The sequence below is a fragment of the Papio anubis genome, chromosome 15, assembly GCF_008728515.1.
Source record: "Papio anubis isolate 15944 chromosome 15, Panubis1.0, whole genome shotgun sequence".
NCBI classification, from domain to species: Eukaryota; Metazoa; Chordata; class Mammalia; order Primates; family Cercopithecidae; genus Papio; species Papio anubis.
In genome coordinates, this window is record NC_044990.1 from 57,793,191 (window position 1) to 57,814,515 (window position 21,325).

The window sequence follows — 21,325 nt, forward strand, 5'->3', positions numbered from 1 at the left end:
TAAAACGATTAAAAATATTGGAATATAAGACATTAAAAATTTCTGAAGAAAAAAATAAATTTCATAGTGCCTAACATTAAAATTAAAATAGTTAAAGACAACTGAAGATGGCTATCTACCTGTTTGCTTTTTATTTACTATTCAATTTACTATTAACAATTTACACTTTACTTTTTATGGTTATTTACTCCAACAATCAGACTAGTAATTGCAAATCCCTTTAAAAAGAAAATAACAATAATTCCTCATAATAAAATAGAGCTATTTCACTACTGGCCAATATTTGACTAAAAGAAATATGTCTACATGTTTATAACACAATGATGATTGCTATTTAAGATGACAATCCCAAGGTACTTCAAGATCCTAGTTTTAGTGTCTGAATCAATGTCTAAATTGGGATCAATATGCTAAATATATATTATTTCATTTTAATTACTGTTCATTTACAAATGGTATATAGTAATTATTAATCTTTAATAAATATTTTGCATGTGTACATTATTTTCAAATTATATCAAATGACCAACTACCATGAAATGTTTATTGTAAAACTAATATGAAATGTAAGTGTCTCCATGAAAGGAAAAAAAAAACCCTCTGAACTTTTCCATTGAAAAAGATTTTTCTACTAAGCTTTCATAACTGAATATAAAACATGAACTTACAAAACAGTCATGTCTAAGTACTTGCTATACCAAGTGGCTGGTTTGGAAACTGCATTCAAATTAGAGTAATATGAACTAAGGTAAATCCACTGTTAGCAACATACTGCAAATAACTTATACTCACATGAGATTTATAATACAATCTCAAAGTACAGCATAATGTGAAATGTAGAAGCAATGACATATTCAATGATATTTGACATAAGTTGTGTGGTATTAAAATCCCCAGGTATAAATTTTAAATCTACACATACAGATTTATGATAAATTTAAAAGATTTCATGCCTATTAAAATGCTGCTCAGGAGTATTTTTGTCACAATGCCATACAACTAGAATTTTTTTAAAAAGTACTTACATATATTTCAATTCTAGGATAAGTTGCAATTTTTTGAAGCCATCACTATTACATAAAAATGTTTCATATTACTATAAGGAATTCCAACTGTTTAATGCAAAATACCTACTCATAAAACTCATCCTTACATTCAGCTAAAAAAATTCACCTAAAAAGCAAAGAGTTACTGACATTTAAAAAAATAAGTTATTGACAAAAATTTCCGATGATCTAACTTTACACATCTCTATATTCAGCACAAAGCTCCTCAAATCTATAAGATGAGCCTAAAACTTTCTAAAGTTTCAACTTTAATTACAAGAGGATTTTCAAAGTTTTTATTAACATTGCTCCATTACAAACTTGAGAATCAGGCTGTGTAAATTTTTGAAAGAACTGAGTTTTTGCTTTCTGAAGATGTAAATTTACTCAGGAAAACTAAGAACTTCTGATGTTATAAGAAACATACTCCATAATTATACTTTCATTTTGATAAAACTATGTTTTTATATTAGAAAAGTTCAAGAAACCAATATTTCAGGTAAGTGCAACATAAAATTTTTAAAGTTTAAACAATTCCCGCTGCAAACCACCCATTTTATTTTTTACAAAGATTCAAAATTTCAGGCCACATAATGTAAAAAAGCACAGTTCATGATTATCCCTAGCCCTAAAAGATGATCACTATTCTGTGAAGAATTCGGAGTCAAATCCTACATATATTTTTCTATACACATACTAAAAACTTCTGTATACAAATATGTATGATATGTATATGGAAACATACTAGTTTATAACTTCATGGTTAAATTATTAACCCAATTCTTTTTATAAATATCTCTCAATGTCCATACCAATAAATCTGTCACTTTTCTTGAATGGCCATATATAGTACATATTTAGCGTAACTAAAGCAATTTCTACAGATATGAACAATCTTGTGTATTTGTGCATCTTGTGTGACTTTCTATTAGAAGCTAAATGTTTCTTGACTTTTTTCACAATCTGTGCTGCTTGCATTTTTCTAATTGAATGAAATTTGGTGATATTTTGGGCAAAATATTTTCCCCAATTGGACTTTGGTTTTATGATGCACTTTTTATTGGACAGAAAGGCGTTGTTGTTGTTCGTTTTTGTCATAAACAAGTTTAAAATTTTTCAGGTACTGAAATTTACCAATGTTTTCCTTTATGAATATCGTGCCATACCCTAAAAAGCCCTCTCAATATTATTTTCAAAAAAAAATCTCTAGGTTTTCACTATTTTTTAAAAAAGAATTTTGTAGCATGTATTAAATGTTTTATGTATTAAAAAAAGAAAAAAAATTCATCCAATTTATATGTATTTGGATATTTTAAAAAGACATAATGCTGTCTTTTTTCCAAATAGCTAGTCAATTGTCCCAACATCATTTACTGAATAACCTGTTTTATTCCTTGACTTAAAACATCTCCTTTGTGATCCATTAAAATCCTCATAAAGTCAGGCACCGCAGAACAATGTTTTGGTCAACAATGACTATATACGACAGTGGTCCCCTAAGATTTTAATAAACCTGAAAAATTCCTATTGCTTAGTGACCTTGTAACTATCATAATACCTTGTTCACACGGTGATACTGGTGTAAACAAACTGATTGTGCTGCCAGTCCAGTCATATAAAAGTATGGCACGCACAATTATGTACAGCATAATACTTGAATATGGACGGCAAATGACTGTTACTAGTTTATGTATTTACTATACTATACTCTTTATCATTATTTTACAGTGTACTCATTTTTTTAAAAAATTAATTATAAAACAGTCTCAGGCGGGTTCCTCAGGAGGTATTTCAGAAGAAGGAATTGTTATCGTAGGCCATTGCCTATGATACACACATTGCCTATGACAACTGTGTGTGTGTTACTGTCCCTCAAAATTTTCCAGTGGAACAAGACGTAAAGGTAGAAAACAGTGATACTGATGATTCTGACCCTGTTTAGGCACAGGCTAATGTATGTGCTTGTGTCTTAGTTTTTAATTAAAAACTTTAAAAAGTAAAACATTTAAAAAAAGTTAAAAATAGACAAAAGCTTATTGAATAAGGATATAAAGAAAGAAAATATTTTTGTACAGCCGTGCAGCGTGTCTGTGTTTTATGCTAAGTAGTGTTACAAGAGTCAAAAAGTCTAAAAATCGTAAAGTTTAAAAGTAACGGTTATAGCAAACTAAGGTTAATTTATTATTAAAGAAAGATAAAATGTTTCTATAAACTTAGTATAGCCTAACTGTGCAGTGTTTATAAGGTCTAAAGTACAAGTTTATAAAATAGGATAGTAATGTCCTAGGCCTTTACATTCACTCACTAGCTCACCCACAGCAATTTCTAGTCCTGCAAACGCCATTCATGGTAAGTACCCCGTACAGGTATACTATGTTTTATCTTTTATACGTTATTTTTACTGTATCTTTTCTATGTTTAGATATATTTACCTACACAAATACTTACCATTGTGTTACAACTGCCTCAGTATTCAGTATAGTTAACACAATGCCACAGTTTCGTAGCCTAAGACCAACAGGCTATACCATATAGTGTAGGTGTGTAGTAGGTTATATCATTTTAGATTGTGCAAATACACTCTGTGATGTATGCACAATGAAATTGTCTAACAACACATTTTTCAGGTCATATCCCTCTTAAGTGGCACATGACTGTATAAACTTAGGTCTATTTCTGAACTGTATTGTATTGTATTAATCTGCTTTGTACTGCTTTTTAACAGTACAAACAGGCCGGGTGCGGTGGCTCAAGCCTGTAATTCTAGCACTTTGGGAGGCCAGACAGGCGGATCACGAGGTCAGGAGATCGAGACCATCCTGGCTAAGATGGTGAAACCCCGTCTCTACTAAAAATTACAAAAAAAAACTAGCTGGGCGTGGTGGCAAGCACCTGTAGTCCCAGCTACTCCGGAGGCTGAGGCAGGAGAAGGGCCTAAACCCGGGAGGCGGAGCTTGCAGTGAGCTGAGATCCGGCCACTGCACTCCAGCCTGGGCGACAGAGCAAGACTCCGTCTCAAAAATAAATAAATAAATAAATAAAACAGTACAAATAATATAAATAATTTTCTAAAGTATGCTATGGCAGTGCTTCAAGAGTTACGCATGTACTTTAAAATTTCATTAAAATATATTTTAAAAAGTCAACTGTATAGCCATTTATAAAATGTTAAGGAACACCATGTTTAAACGTGCTCTACAGGATGCCTACTTGAGCAAGGAGGTAGTGGTCAAAAAAGGTGAAAGTGGAGCTACAGGTACAAATCCACAAAATATGAAAGGGGGGAAATAGTATCGGATGAAGATAAAATTTGCCTCCCAATGCAAATGTAGCTGATAATCTAGATTAAAAAGATAACTTTTGAAAAAACTACCAAAGTACTAAACTAAAGTCAGAAGAGATAAACCTAAACCAATCATTTCTACAGAACAGCCTGTAAAGACACGTTTAACCATTAGATGCTGATAGTTTCACAAATGAATTCTATTAAAATTTTAAAAAATGTATTTCCAATGCAACTTATCTCAGAAAGCAAAGAAAAATGGAAACTTTCCAATGACAACTAACAGAGATACCTGACAAAAATATCCCTCCCAAAATTTACAAACCAATCTTACTTTTGAAAATAATTTCTATCAGGTAAGCAATGTACCACTGTGCTGGCAGAGAACATTCACTACAAAGAGGATAAATAAATTTAGAGGTTTTTTCAAAACTTATTTAAGTTGTAATCAATTTAAAACTTGTGAAAAGCATCCCACTCTTTCATTTGGAAAACTATTTCATCCCTGAAACAATGGCAAGGACAAAACAGTGACATTGTCTTCTCTATAATTCCTGAAGAAAGAACACACAGGGCAAAAAAGGCTCCTATGAATCCCCCACACCTCACTCCCATTTTCCTTTTTTTAAATCTTTGGAACCCAAATGAAAGACAAGGTTGCATATATTCCGGTCAGTCCTTGGAAAGACAATTCAAGATTGATGGTTTAAGGTAACCTTACTAAAAGTACCCTCAAAGTTAGAGGTATATACCATGTCTTAGGCAAAAAGTCACAGAAGTCTAGTTGGGGTTATGCTGAACTAGGGACACTTCTTTTAGAGTTCACCCTGATGAGACCAGAAAGCAGCAGATGAGGAATGGTTAAGATGGGTAGACATTAGAACTGCTTGTACCTTATCCCTCACCACTCATTCGGCCAAAGCAGATCCTGTTTTGGGTCAGCTGAAAAAAAAGAATAATGGGTAGTGGGGTGGCCCTATCTACTATGAAAAAGAAAGAAAGGAGAATCCCTGGTATCTCATGACAACACAATTTGACATTCCACTTGGTGACTAAATACGTATTTTAATTGTATTACGTTATACACAGAATTGCTTAACTGCATTAGGACATTCTTTGAGGGCATGAATTCCACTTCAGGTGTTCTACCTATTATCAAAGCATATTATCTAGTAAGTTAAAAAAAATTCATTTATATTAAAACTTGAAAGTAATACTTATAAATCATTTAAATCTGAATTGATAAATTATTTTGAAAACTTACTGCTTCAGCTTCTGCTCTTGTCTTGAATGTAATGACTGCATGAAGTGAAGAATCATCAATCTGACAATCTTCAATTTCACCATATTGCTTTAAATTAAAAAAAAAGTATTTCCTCCAAATAAATATTTTGAAATATCCAAAAATCCTAATGGTATTAAAAAACATTAAAATACTAATAAATATAACCCATAGTACATACCAATTCATAATGGTTAACAGAAAAGTATAGTGAGCAACTTATTTTAGTGTTTGATATTATAAGATAAAAGGTGGTCCTATATTCCAATCTTACTCACAATTCACACTTCCCAGAATTAGTAAGACTTATACTCGACTGAACTATGCTTTAAATGAAGGAAATAATGGTCAAAGCCTGAGCTTTCTTGCTAACTTTCCTCTTATACTCATTAAACCAATCCCAAGATAAACTCTTTCTTAAGCAACATACTGAATCCTCAGAATTTCTATGAGTTTTTGGTATCATTCCCAATAAATGGTGAAAGAAAGAAAAAGAAAATTTAAGTTAACTTCCTCAAAGTTAATTGTTAATTACTGGGACGAGATTACAGTTCTCTTGATTCAAAAGTTTAACATTCTAACTGACCATGGTTTTGCTTACTACACACTCCACTGTACTTTATACTTGTTTAGAACATTTAAACACTAAAAACATTATATTATTCCTGTTTGTGGTTTGTTGGACTTTTTTCCCTCATGTGTGGGAGGATTTTTCTACAAACAGCAACCTTTATCCCACAAAATTCTAGTCCTTTATATATCATTACCAATATCTTCCTTCTTACACCCCCAAAGTTTATAACTAATCTCCTTAGATCCATACATATCATAAAAATGTTCTGTAGAGCACAGTAAAGAGAATGTCCTAGAGCCACTAAGATTCTAGCTCTGCCAGTTATTAGCTGTGTAAACAAGTTACTTAACCTCATCATGCATCATTTTCTTCATCTCTAAAATGGGCATAATAAAGGTATCTACCTCTCAGGGTTATCCAAATAACTCATAATGAATTATCATAAGGCACTCAGAGGGCATACCTGACACAAAGTAAGTATTCTACAGGTTTTCAGTTATAATATTTATTACTATTACTACTGGTACTGGAATATACAGCATTTTTGTTAATCACAATTTGTAATAGTTAATGGCCCTTTAATATTACAGATATTAAATAATGTCAATTTTTTTCTTTGACATCCACCATGTGTTCAAATTATAGGTTGAGAGAAATAAGCTAAACTTCAACTAAACTTAAGACTAATAATTTAAATGTGAACTTTAGAGTGAAATTTGAATGTCCAAATGCATGTCAGAATTTTTATTTAGAGGCTCTGAATACTTCTCCCGCCAAAAGAACTTTAGTCTCACCAAAACATACTCACAACAAACTCACTTTGTCTGTTTGGATTATTTTAGCACATTCGTTGTTAGTTTCCTGATTAGTTGTAAAACTATACACAACATACAAATTATCTGGATCTCCTTTCTCTTGTGGAAGGTGTGGAAGTGGGGTACACAGCAGGGAAGAGTTGGGCAAGATTTATCTCCAAGCTCCTTTCTAGTTCTCTAATTCCTTTCTTTATCCCTTCAAATCCATCAAGAACAGGACTTTAGACTCCTCATTCTTAAATACTAATCATTTTGGTTATTTCTTAAACATAAACCATTTCTGTCAATATCTGCTTATGTCCCGACAAAATATCTGTAACTGCTGCAAGCCTCCAATAACACCTAAGTCTGAATTTTCAAAAGGTTAAATCATTTACGTACCTACCTACTAGCTTACCTATTCTTTAAGATCTAAACTACAGTTTTACTACTTCATGAAACTTTCCTTTGTTTTTTCCATCATATGCCAGTGTGATACTTCTCTAAGTTACTAAAGTATTTATAGTGCTTAATAAATTATAATTTCATTATAAATTATGTCTGTAGTTTACTCTGTGTTAAATTGATATATTTAAAAGCCCTGAGGATAAATAACTGATTATTTCCTTCATATCTCCAGAGCAACTACTATTAAATATAATGCTGAGGGTAAAACTGATGCTTAGTAACCAACCTCTGGGATACCACTAAGAATCACAGCATTTGGGATGAAAGGGTCATTCAGCAGGTATAATCTTCATTTTGAACACGAGTCTAATAAATCCCAGGAAGTCCAAGTTAAATAATGGATTAACAGAGACTAGAATCCCATTCTCCCTTCTTGTAGGTCAATCTATTACCATTAGATAAAGTCTTTTTCATTACACCCTGACACAGACTAAGGCAACTTCTAGATCATAGGTCAAAATTTTATCTTGTTTCAATACTGGGTCAACTAGATCAAGAATACATTTTTAACAAATACAAACCCTATTTTAATTTTTAAAAATCTGGATGGCCCATGCAATATGTTAACTTTTTCTTTAAAAGTAAATATCAAATAAAACTAAACTACAAGTCTTCCCTCTCTGAAACAATAAAGTTTATATTGTTCACTTCACAATACTTCATGGCCTACTAAGTGTAAGAATAGTAATGTCTCTTCTAGATAATTACACAAATCCTACAGTTTGTTTTTAAAATAACAAAAAAATTAAAGATTATTCAAACCCTTTGTTCAGATTAACGAGTTGGAATTACTTATGTCCTTTTCATAACATCCTCTTTAAATATGTCTACTATCCCCAGTGATGATTATCAGTATTTGTTTTGTTGAGCAGTAAGAAAGTACCGCAAAATGAGGAAGAAGATCTTCTCTATCGCTCTCTGTAAATGCAGAAATCTCCAATGCCCTGGGACGGTGATCCACCACAGCATGACCAGGCACACCTCGTCCTCGCCCTCGCCCCCTGCCTCGGCCATGAACTGCACCTCGACCTCTTGAATGAATTCCTCTGCCCCGACCAGATGAAAGAATCCCTCGCTTGGCAGCCTAGAAGAGATCAGACACACAGGTTAAACAATGCTGCGATTACTAATACAAGCCAAGCATTACACTCTGGCAGATGAATAAAACTTTAATGCAATTTGACAATGTATTCAAATGCTCTATAGAAGGATCACATAATTTAAATCGGGATTTTAGTTTGGTGAAAGTAAACGTAGGTGGCTAGTAAATTGAAACAAAAAAATAACACTGAGGTCTTGGAATTACTAACTGTGCCTTTTTCTAAGTTCTCGCTCTCTAAGATATCAGGATATATCAACAAAAGATCAGCAACTCCTGATTTCCAAGTATACAGTGTTAAATGTTACTTCAGAAGTCAGGCTAATCAACAGATAAATAATACCTACATTCACAATAAATATTTTTTCCAGTTATGATTTTCAAATACAATGTTTCTATTTGTTTGCCAGTTGACTTCAATAGGTACAGTTATCTCAAATCATTTTAATTACTTATCTCTATCATTATAGAACCATTGTAACATATTGATATTCCACCACATTCTTCTGTATGATGACAGCACACCATTCCTTCATTCCACAAATACTTAATGTGCACTTTCTGTGTACAAGTCTTTACTCTCACGAAACTCAAATCCTAAGTGTAAAGAAGCATTAAACAACTAAGTTATGGCCGGGTGCGGTGGCTCATGCCTGTAATCCCAAAACTTTAGGAGGCCGAGGCAGGCAGATCCACTGAGGCCACAAGTTCAAGACCAGCCTGACCAACATGGGAAAACCCCGTCTCTACAAAAAATACTGAAAATTAGCCAGGCTCAGTGCCTGTAGTCCCAGCTACTCGGGAGGCTGAAGCAGGAGAATCACTTGAACCCGGGAGGCGGAGGTTGCGGTGAGCCGAGATCGCACCACTGCACTCCAGCCTGGGCAACAGAGCAAGACTCCATCTCAAAAAACAACAAGAACAACTAAGTTATTTAATTGTATTAATGAGAAGTTACTCAAAAAGTGAAGAAATGCTTTAAGATTTGAAAAGAACTTCAAAGATTTGCAGTGAATAACCCACTAGAATGTATGTCCCCTGAAACTATTTTTTTTTTTCCATTTTATTCTCTGCTTTATTCCCAGCAGTAGCTGGTGAATTATATTTAATACTTGTTCAATGAATCAAAGGAGGAGCAAAGAAAAAGGTAAGAATGAGGTAGGAGTTACGGCATGAAAAAAAGCACCAACACTGAAAGAAATGTAATTTCCCAAAGAATGAATATAATTCAGTGTAGTTGGATGGGGAGGTAAGCCTGGAGAGAGGCAGAGTCAGATTACACGTAACTTTAAGGATCATGTCAAGGATTTTGAGTTTTATCCCAAGAGCCATGAAAATAAATTAAAAGATTTTAAGCAGTAAAAGAGTGATGTAACCAAATCAGTGTTGAAGAGGATATTCTGGCTAGAGTTTTAAGAACAGAGTAGAAGGAAGAAAAGAAGCTGGGAAACCATTCAGTATGCCACTACGAAAGACTGGAAGAAGGAAGTCTGGACTACAGTAGTGGCAATGGAGATAGAAGTAAACGCATTTAAGATACATTTAGGAGTAACATATGTAAAATTTGATAATTAATTAGATATAGACGCTGAAGGAAAGGGGAAATCAATTAAGACTGCCAGATTTCTGGTTTGCATAACTGTACAGATGGGGTGTAGGAGCAAGATAAGCAAAACTCTGAAGATGTTGAGTCTTAGATGTGAGATACCCAATGGAAGTGTGAAGCTGGCACAGCTGCCAAATCTCTGCTAGTATAAGTATTTCAGTTTCTTCATCTCAAGACAGTTAATCTTAACATTAGCTAAAATAATCATCTAATATCCAAATAATAATGCTAAGTGAAATAAGCCAGGCAAAGAAAGACAAATATGTATGATCTCACTTATACATGGAATCTAAAATGATGAAACTCATAGAAGCAGACAGCAGAATGGTGGTTACTAGTGGCTGTGGGGGCACGAAGAATGGAGAGATGTTGGTCAAAGTATACAACATTTCAGTCAGATAGGAAGAGTAAGTTCTAGAGATCTATTGTACAGCACTGGTTGGTGACTACAGTTAATAATAATTATTGTATAATTGAAAATTGCTGAGACAGCAGATTTTAAATGTTCAATTTTCATCAAAAAATCACAAGTATGTGGCGTGATGGACATGTTGGCTTGATGTAATCACTTCACAACTTATACATATATCAAAACATTTTGGATTATCATATATATAATTCTTCATTTGTCAGTATAACAAAATAATACATAATAATAAATTTTAAAGGTCAAGGATTAATATTAGTAATAGAACAGTATATACAAAAGTATGCTCTGAGGAATATTAATACCTCAAAATGCTCCTTGAAAACGGGGGTCCCTGGACAAATAAATTTGAGTAACACTGAATACTTAATATGTATTTTTAGAGATTCAGAAATTAAAAGCCTCTAAGAAACCCCACAGTAAAAACGCACATCCAATACAACCTGTTCTAAGGTTATATTATTTAGCCTAAGAACCTTTTTCACTAGTTTTCTGTTAACAACTAATGGAATTACTGTGGTGAACGAACACACTCTGGGAAGTACTGCATTACTGCATAAAACTAATAATTACTGAAAACTAAACATAAGCCATGATAAAGGAAAAACAGAGAATGTCATTCAGTGTTTAGCTATGTTATAACAAAAAAGCAAAACACAGAATAATAAGGAATTTTGTTAATGCTATTATTTATTTAAATTATGGGCCAGAATTTTGAAAATGATATTTTGTTTCAAAGATTCCACCATCACTGGCATAAAATCGCTACAATGGGAAAAACACAATTTCTCTGTTAACATAAAAGAAATATTTTTCAAACCTTTTTTTTCCCCAAAAAAATATTGGGGAGGACACACATGCAACCACTTCAAGTTTCCAGAGAATACAAAGGTATGCACATTTAGGACAACATCCTATGGCTTCCTATGACTTTCAGAGAAGACAGAGCTTTAAGGCAAGTCTGGTAGCTACTAAAAGTTAAGTCTTTAATACCTGGATGACAGTATTCAAAATAGATTTCTACCATGTCCAAAAAATGATCAAGTTGCCAACAAATTCAGAAAAAAGCATTAATCTCAGACAAAGCTAAATAATCTAAAGTACAAAAATCTTAAATTCCTGTATCAAACCACAATATAGACATGTGCCAACTGTATTAATGACGTCAATGTCTATTTCAAAATACAGTTCCAAATTCTGAACATCGTTTTGCTATTCAAAAATTCTCATGTCATATAACAGGAATTAATTTCACCAGGAGTTGTTTCTTATATAAATAACCATCTAACTAAATTACAAGAAAGCAGTTTATTTCTCTTTTCTAAACATCCACAGCACCATCTATAGGCAAAACTCAAGTAAACATATTCTTCAAAATAGTTCTCAATATAGTTCTCCAACTAAAACTGTCATACAGCAACTCAATTTATATGCAAAGAATATCTCCATAAGAATACCTGAAAAGCCTTTATTATAAGGTTTCTATTCCAGGGAGGACAGAACAAAAATAGAAAAGAAATAAAATTCATTAGAAATGGAGGAACTTGGGGATATAGGCTGAATTACTGCCACTCCTCATTAAGTAAGATTTTACCTAGCAGCTCTGAAAAATCTGTTGACCTCTTCCCTCTTTCCTATATTAACATCTCAATATATATGCCAAGGATTACCAACAATTACTAATGAGAATGAAGGGAAGGGAATATATTTTTAAATTGACCACTACAACTGCATTTGCTTCTTTCAAGCCTACTGTGTAGCTGTGATTAAACATACTTCCAGCTGTAATTCTGTATACTTTCTCCTAAGTTCAGTGACTTCTTCTCCAGCCTGCATCTTCTTATATAAATCCAGTTCTGTGTCAAGTAATTCCTTCTGCATCTAAAAAATAGTAATTAATATTTTAAGTGACAGTAATTATTATCCTGTACTGATACAAACCTTTTTATAATAACTTTTACACAGTCCCATTTAATCCATATATTTCTATCTCCAGTATAATCACTCTAGTACAAGCCAAAATACTCCACACCTCCACAATACTGCAACAGCTTCCTAACTTGTTGCTACTTTCACTGATTTTCCTATAATTCATTTTCCATATAGCAGCCAGAAGGAGATTTATATAGACTGATATGGGGTAATTTAAAGGAAGTAACTGAAAGGAAAAGTAAGTAACAATCCCTAAAAAACCAAGGCGCTAATGAGCAATACGGAGTATGTTTTTATGTAGAAAACATATCTATCTACATATATACATTTGCAAAAAGAAAATCTAGGATAAAACAGAACTAATGATACTGGTGTAGAAAATATACCTATCTACATATATACATTTGCAAAAAGAAAATCTAGGATAAAACAGAACTAATGATACTGGTGACCTATAAGGGGTGAGGACAGAGTGCCAGGAATCAAAGGGAAAGGGGTCTTTTATGTATTCCTTTTTACATAGTTTTTCTTTTGAACCATGAGAATTGTTTCATTTGTTCAAAAAATAAAATATAATCTGCAAGAACTGGGCCAGAGAGAGAGGATCCAAAACTGAATACAAATGCAAATAGATTTAACTTTATCAAATTAGCAACTACACAAAAGGGGGACAAAAGTAATTTTAGACCATAGTTCAGACTTCACACCTTTAGTGGAATACACCTAGGCTTTAAAGAATGTAAATAAATTTTGAATTTTATATTTAGTTAGCTGTTGGGAGCGGTATTGTTGTAGCAATTTTGGTACTACTTTGAATGTATTATAGTACTGTGTTTAATAATAATATATTGATATTAGTGAAACCAAGTTGTCATTATGGGAATATAAATAAAATATGAAATAAGGAAGAACCACGTGATGTTGGGTTTGAATTTAAAATATCAACTGGAGTCATGACTTTATACATATATACATACATACAGACACACCAAGTATAAACACTGTATAACTGTTTTTTCTTAATTACTTATTACCATCTAAAACTATCTTGCTCACTTATTTGTATCTAATAGGTTGATCTACCTGAATTTTCCCCTTTTCAATCAACCCACTGTGGACAGTGTTGTCAGAATGTTATTAATACTTTTCTATTATTAACCCTCTATATCACCAACTACTACTATATAAAACTCAAACCCTCAGTCAAGCAGTCAAGTACCTATATCACTTTGTCCTCAAGCTGCCTTTTCAAGATTACCCATGACTATTTTTCTAATTACTGACTTTCCAACTATAACTCCACAGAATTTAAAAAATTAGTAGAGTTTACTTGTTCATACTTTTTAATTTATGGCAGGGGGAGAATGGTACATACAATGGTCAGATTTTGAACATAAGATATTACCTACAAGAAAAACTGAATCTTAAAAATGTAGTGTCTAATACTCTTTAGTAAGTAGTAATATGAACAATACAAATTAAAATACCTGAGTCTTGGTTTTTATACTTTTTGGAAGACAGCGCCCAGGAGAAGCAGCTTTGACCTCATCTTTCAACTTGGTAATATTTTTTGTCAAAACCTCTAAAGTTTTCATTATTTCTGCTTTATCTTCAGACTTCATTGTTTTGTTTTTCTCCAGTTTTGAAATTAACATCTGCCAAATTTTTAAAAAGAGAAAAATAAAGCTAATTACTCCTACTATCATTAACAAAACAAACACTGCAAAGTAAGTTTAAAAATAAATATTACTACTTTTTTTAGTTTATGCATTTGTGAGAAGGTTAACCACGACGAATTATCTAAAGATAGCAGAATAGCAGATTCAGTGATGCTAACTGTATCTCAATTCAAGTTTTACTCTTGGTTAAATCTGTGAAGAACTGTTACTATTCGGGTCTCTCAGAACATAAGTTCAAAGCACACAACCAGAAGAAACTCAATTCTATCACTGAAAAATTATCATTTTTGAAAAATATATTAACAATTTTACTTTCTAATTCATTTGTTGATGTTACCACCTCTAAGTATTCCCACTATCAATGTCATCTCCAGCCCAGAAAGAACGAGAGAAAAAGCTTTATGGTTCCTTTCATACAACGAGATATTAGAAAAAATGAATGTTTAATTACTTTTTCACCTGAGAATGATATTCCCAACATGAACAGGAAACAATAAGATAAGAAAGATAATATGGGGTAAAAGAAGCCACATGATTATTGTAGGTTTCCTGAATTAGGATGGCTTCAGTTTTTGGTTTTGTAAAGTACTGTGATTTCTCTTAAGTACATCCAACTTTAAATTAGAAAAGATATACATTTCAAATCAAAATGCAGTTTCTGTATTTTCAACATTTTGAAATGTCATACTACTAACCTTCATTACTAGACATAATCAAGAACTGAGACTAATTAAATGTCATAAATTAGAGTAACACGGTCCAAAAGAAAGAATGCAAATCACATAAGTGATTTTTAATTTTCTAGCAGTCACATTAAAAACATAAAAAGAAACAAATACAATTAATTAAATAAAATATTTTGCTTAACCTAATATATCCAAAATGTGACATTTCAACAATTGTGATGTTTTACTTTTTTCTTTGTACTACATTTTGAGATCTAGTGTATATTTTACATTTATAGCACATCTCAGTTTGGACTAGAGACATTCCAAATGCTCAACAGTCAGATGTAGCTATCAACAGTCAGATGTGGTTACTAACTGCTATACTAAACAACACAGGACTAGAGGATCCTAAGCGAGTAAAGAAAGGTACATATCAATACTGAGAAAAAAGGTTCCATTTAATTATCTGTTGAACAAACTACTGTGCAGCAACACAGCTGAATAAACACCTTAATTTCATTTTATGTTGATAACTATAGTACCAGTTAAAGTATAAGTATACCCACCATTTGATGTATGCTCTTCATCTCCAATATTATCATTGACAAATATTTGTTTTACCATTATCAATTACAGCAAATCTTTTTATGACTATGTAGTATAACATTAAGTTCACTCCAAATTATAACATTTGCAATTTTGCCAAATCTAACTCTAATATTTTACCTTCTGTGTTTCAATGTGCTTTTCTAAAATTTCTTGTTTCCTTTTCCTTACATCCTGCTGAAGTTTCAATGCCTCCTAGAATCAGGGATCAAAAATATCATTAGAATATTACTAAGGATAAACAATACTATTCAAGAGAAGAGAAATGGTTGTAATCGCAGAAGCCTGTCAACAAAAATTATATGCAAGCCTTTTCTATGTAAAACTTAAAATATGTATGCAAGTTTCAAAGATTAATCACGGGAACCTTTCTTTCAAAGAAAAAATTTTTATTTACTGCTATACTATGGAAAATAAAGGTTCAGTGGCAGCCAACAAACACCCTTTTAGTCTTATTTTGCAATAAGCACTGAAAAAACACATACACAAAGAAAATCTTTCTTATATGCAAAAATTTTTTATACTATACCAGTTGTACTTACCTGTTTTTTTTTCTGTGCTTCATTATTATCAACTGCAGAGGTGGAAACAAGTAAGGTTTTTTGTGCAGCCTTCAAAGCAGCTGGATTATAAACTGTTTTTGTTAGGCCAGTAGATGTAGACAACACCTACCAATACAAATTTAACTTTTAAAAATATAGATCAGCCATTCATGATATCCTATTTTCTATAAAACTCAACTTTAAAGCACTACTGTCAAACTTTAGCTTCAAAACACACTGAACTAAACGTATTTTATACTTATAAAAATGAAATCATATTTGGTGATTTGAAAGGTAGAGTATAAATAAGCTCTAACATTTAAAAAAAATTAACACCAAATACCTATAGAAAAAAAAGTAAAGAAAAACATAAAAATGTCAAAAACACTGCTATTACTGTATCACTGAGAAAGTATGAGTTGTTGAATATATTTACTAATATTTTTAGTGACTAAAGCAAAAACCACACTCAAGAGCATGGCACAGGAGGAAACTGGTTGCTGTCCCTCAATTTAACATGATCATTTGCAATCTCCAGTTCTGAAACATACCCTATTGCATTCATTCTCCATTCCTTTGGTAGCAATGTTCCTTCAGCTTGAACTGACCTTATTCCCCAAAACCCAGCTTAGAATCAGCCTAACAAAATCAAGACGTCTACAAAGCCTGAATCATTTCTCTCTTCTACCCAGGTCTTCACATGAAATTTTATTCCTTTGGCTATTAGGTAAAAATGCTATTAGCTATTTTTAGTTAGTGTTAGCGATTTAGTAAAAAAACGACCTGATAATATATTAATTAATGTGTCTTTTCCCCATCTACATTGTAAGGGCATTAACATAAAGACTATGCCTTTCTCTTCTGTGCATCTTCCAGTACCTAAGTCTTGTCACCAACTAATTATGAGACCACGGGTAAGATCAAGTACCATTTTGGGCCTCAGTTTGCTCATCTATAAAATAAGGAAGATGAACATGATGGTGTCTAAAGTCCTTACCAACCCAAAACTTCATTCCAAGAGGGCAGAGATTTTGCTTGTTTTTTAACTTGGTTCAGTGCTACAAACAGTGCCCAGGGCACAGGGTAAGTACTCAAAAAACCATTTCTGCACTAAACTAGACTGAAATGACTACAGGTCAGAGTGGACAACCTTTCCTACACAATGGTCAGCTCAAAAAAAAAAAAAAAAAAGGATTGGGTACCTTTTTTACCCTTCAAAAGCAAAACAGTTTAAGTTCCATGGGGTGGTTGGTTACTGGTTCTTAAAAAGAAGCCTAGGGATCCCTGCAGGGCCATCTACGAACGCTATAAAACTAAACATGAAAGCATGTGTGTGAACACTGCAAGTTTTCCGAGGAAAAACTGTTTCTAAAGTCTTAAAGGAGTTCATGACCTAAATAAGATTAAAAGAACTACTCAAGTTTAAGAGTATAAATGAGAAAAGTGGCCCTATTTTTTAGCCACTGAAATATAACAGGTAAGTAGCAATCTGAAGACTACTTTCTAAGCTTTCATCATGAAATTTGATTAGGGAACATCACAAATCACTATTCTAAGTATTCAAGAGGGTGTTAGCCTCTAAATGAAATAAAAACCTAAAATACCATAACTGTACTAGTTTCATACAGTACAGCTGACATTTAAAAATAAAGGTTCTTAACAACACTTGATGTGTATTAAAATTTGATCAATTATTATACTTATGAGACAGGGTCTCACTCTGTCACCCAGGCTGGAGCATAGTGGCACGGACCTTGGCTCAATGAATCTTCCACCTTATGGGCTCAAGTGATCCTCAGCCTCCCAAGTAGCTAGGACCTCAGCTGCACACCACCACACCCAGCTAATGTTTTGTATTTTTTGTAGAGACAGGGTTTCGCCATGTTGCCCAGGCTGGTCTCAAACTCCTGAGCTCAAGCAATCTTCCTGCCTTGGTCTCCCAAAGTGTTGGGATTATAGGTGTGAGCCACCACAACTGACCAATTAAACAAAGATTTTGTTTGTGGTCACACTTCAGTGACCCTTCTTTGCAGTTCTAGAGAAAAATTTCTTCCATGCTACCTTACCACAGCACAAAACGCCAAACCATATGACTATACAAAGATAAGACAATAACTGTATTAGTAGAGAAACACAGGATAAGCTGTTGAAAACAGAGTCTAATTAAGTTTCACAAACTGTTTTCTTCATGAGGATTCCATTAGTTGAAAAGTTGTGGCCAAAAAAAAATCCTAATTATTTAAGTGGGAAACAATGAATATCGTAACTCAATTTTCCAGTTTTTATTTTATATTATCTTCATAATAAAAGCAGTGAGAAGCCCAGAACAGACCCATATAATTGATTTAATCAAGTATCTCCAGTTTCAGTGAGAATACTTCTTTTCAAATCATTCTTAACATGTAGTATCAGGCTAAGGAGTGCTGGTTCAAAGTGAATAAAAGTATCTGACAATGATAAGACTCCTTTATTCCTAGAAGCATTCCCATTTCCTTTTTATGATCTAGGAACATCCCTCTGTAAACCTAGAACATGCGCGAATGTGACTCACTGAGCCTACAATTCAGTGACTGCAAGACACACTATCATTATGTACCCCTTCTAAAGAAAAAAAGGTTGCCAGTCATAACCTGTGTCTAACAATTATAAGACACAGCCCAATGTCAGAGGTGTTAAAATGTAAAAATGTGACTTATAAACAATGAACTGTATTGTTCACTATTTGAATCTATTTGGTTCTGGAGATCAGATAGTTTGGATAGTAAGAAGCACGTGTTTTCAAAAGAAGAAAATCTATTAAAAATGAAATAAGTGGAGGGAAGTAACAAGCCCAACAGAAAAGAAGATACTTCAATTCCTAAGAACACACACACTGACTTCTCCAAACAACCACATCTCTATTTTCCAAATGCATTTCTATATGTGCTGTAATTTTTACATATTTACTTCTATACATCTTACTACACTTAATCTCAACTGTGTGTGAATTATTTTGGATTTTCTGTATCTACAACCATGTCATCTGCAAGTAAACAGTTTTGTTTATTTCCAATCTTTATATGGTTTATTCTATTTTCCTTTCTTAGTGTACCCATGAGTCTCTCCAGTACAAAACTGAAAAAAAAAATAAAAGTGATGCGAATGGACATCCTTGTCTTTCCCAACCTCAAGGAAAAACAATCAATATTTGACAATTGAATATTATGTTAGCTGTAGCAGTTTTTTTTTCTTTTTTTGCAGATTTCCTTCCATCAAATTAAACAGTTTTTCTCTATTCCTCCTTTGCAGAGTGTTTACTGTAACTAAGTAACGGATTTTATCAAACGCTTTTTCTACTGAGGTAAATCATCTAGGGTTTTTCCTCCCTCATTCTACTAATGTCAATTAAACTGATTTTTCCAATGGTAAATCAACCTTGAATTTCTGGAATAAATACTACTTGGCCATGACTGATTATATATTTCACGTATCACTGGGCATTTGCTAATATTTTGTTTAGGATATTTGTGTCTATGTTCATGACAGATGTTGGTCTGTAATTTTCCTTTTTTATAGTATATTGTCAGGTTTGGTATGCTGAACTCAGAAAGTAAGTTGAAAAGTATCACATGCTGTGTTGTTAAAATGTATAGCACTAATACCTTTAGTTTTCCCTAAAGAGAGGGAGGTTACAATCCATTAACACCTCCTTATTTTATTTCCTATGTAAAGTATTACCAGTCATAACTACAGGGAATTGTAAAGAAAGAGAAAAACAGCTGTTTTTCATAGATAAGAATGGAAGGGGAAAAAGTGTTTTGTAAAATTAAGTTATCCAAGCATCATTTTTAAATAACCAATGCCCAAGTAGACATTACATACAAATATAGTTATGATGTTTAACAGCCACACTCACTCACAATAAATAGCTCCAACAGGTTTTTAAAGCAGAAATACCTTGGTTTAATGCAATCAAAAGACGGTATCTGAGGAACTATGTGTAAGAAGTGTATTAATACAGTTACTGTATGGTCAGTCTTCATAGTAAGTAAATAGTCACCTGTTCAGTAAATCTGAATGTTCGTTTATGATATTCACTTAAAGCAGCACATAGATGTGCGTTCTGTACCAAGCCTGAGAATTCTGATGAGAAGAATGGGATTTTGATTTAAAGTTAAATTTATACATACTTTTAGATATTAATAGTTTTTAAATTCCAAGAATACAAAGTATGTTTGAATGCACTGATCTATCTTACCTTGTTTGTATCTTTCAAAATTTTATTCTTTTAATTGACAAAAACTGCATAGAGATGTCCCTTAACTTATGATGGGGCTACATCCATTGTAAGTTGAAATCCCATTTAAGTTGAAGATACATTTTTAACTTGTAAGTAATAAATGCATCATCAAATTGAAAAGTCGTTAGTCAAATCACTGTAAGCTGATGACTGTATATTTATCATGTACAACATGCTGTTTGAAATATACACACTGTAAAATGGCTAAGTCAAGCTAATTAACATTTGTATTACCTCACCTTTTTTTCTGTGGTGAGAACACTTAAAATTTACTTTCTTGGCAATTTTCAAGAACGCAACACATTGTTATTAACTATAGTCACCATGTTGTACTATAGATCTCTTTATTTCTCCTGTCTAACTGAAGTTTTATATCTTTTGATCAACATTTCCCAATCCCCTGCCCTCAGCCCCTGGTAACCACCATTCTACTCTCTGTTTCTATGAGTTCAACTTTTTAAGATTCCACATATAAGTGGAATAGACAAAGGGATTAAAAGAAACAAAGACTAAAAATCTTGCAGAGATATATTTTAACAAACATCAAAGTAAAAAATATGTACAGCTAGTAATGAATTTTTGCTACACAAATAGCCTAGTTACTACAAAGTTCAGCAAAGCTAATATATTCAAATAAATTAATTTCATATTTTCCTGTAAAAAAATAATCGAGATAATCCCAACAGAGGCCAATGCATTAATTTAAAAAAATTAAAAAGTCAATAACAGTTAAGAAAAAAAAAAAAAAAAACTATCACAAATCCCCCCTTTTTTTTTTTTTTCTTTGAGACAGAGTCTAGCTCTGTCGCCCAGGCTGGAGTGCAGTGGCGCCATCTCGGCTCACTGCAACCTCTGCCTCCTGGGTTCGAGCGATTCTCCTGCCTCAGCCTCCCATGTAGCTGGGATTACAGGCACCCGCCACCAGGCCCACCTGATTTTTTTATTTTTAGAAGAGACGGGGTTTCACTGTATTGGCCAGGCTGGTCTCGAACTCCTGACCTCGTGATCCGCCTACCTCGGCCTCCCAAAATGCTGGGTTT

The 21,325-nt window shown here is 33.0% G+C and overlaps 1 protein-coding gene across 16 annotated transcripts in view; it reads right to left on the reverse strand.

Annotated features, from left to right (window-relative positions):
• RBM26 (RNA binding motif protein 26) overlaps nt 1-21,325 on the reverse strand; it is an 88,875-nt gene that overhangs the window by 10,692 nt on the left and 56,858 nt on the right. For all 16 annotated transcript variants that reach the window (XM_031655927.1, XM_031655926.1, XM_031655932.1 and 13 more), the window contains 6 exons: nt 16,007-16,132; nt 15,585-15,659; nt 13,999-14,166; nt 12,356-12,460; nt 8,331-8,531; nt 5,594-5,680 (listed from right to left, as the gene is read on the reverse strand). In XM_031655927.1, the coding sequence (XP_031511787.1) occupies nt 5,594-5,680; nt 8,331-8,531; nt 12,356-12,460; nt 13,999-14,166; nt 15,585-15,659; nt 16,007-16,132 (762 nt within the window). The remainder of the gene's footprint in view (nt 1-5,593; nt 5,681-8,330; nt 8,532-12,355; nt 12,461-13,998; nt 14,167-15,584; nt 15,660-16,006; nt 16,133-21,325) is intronic.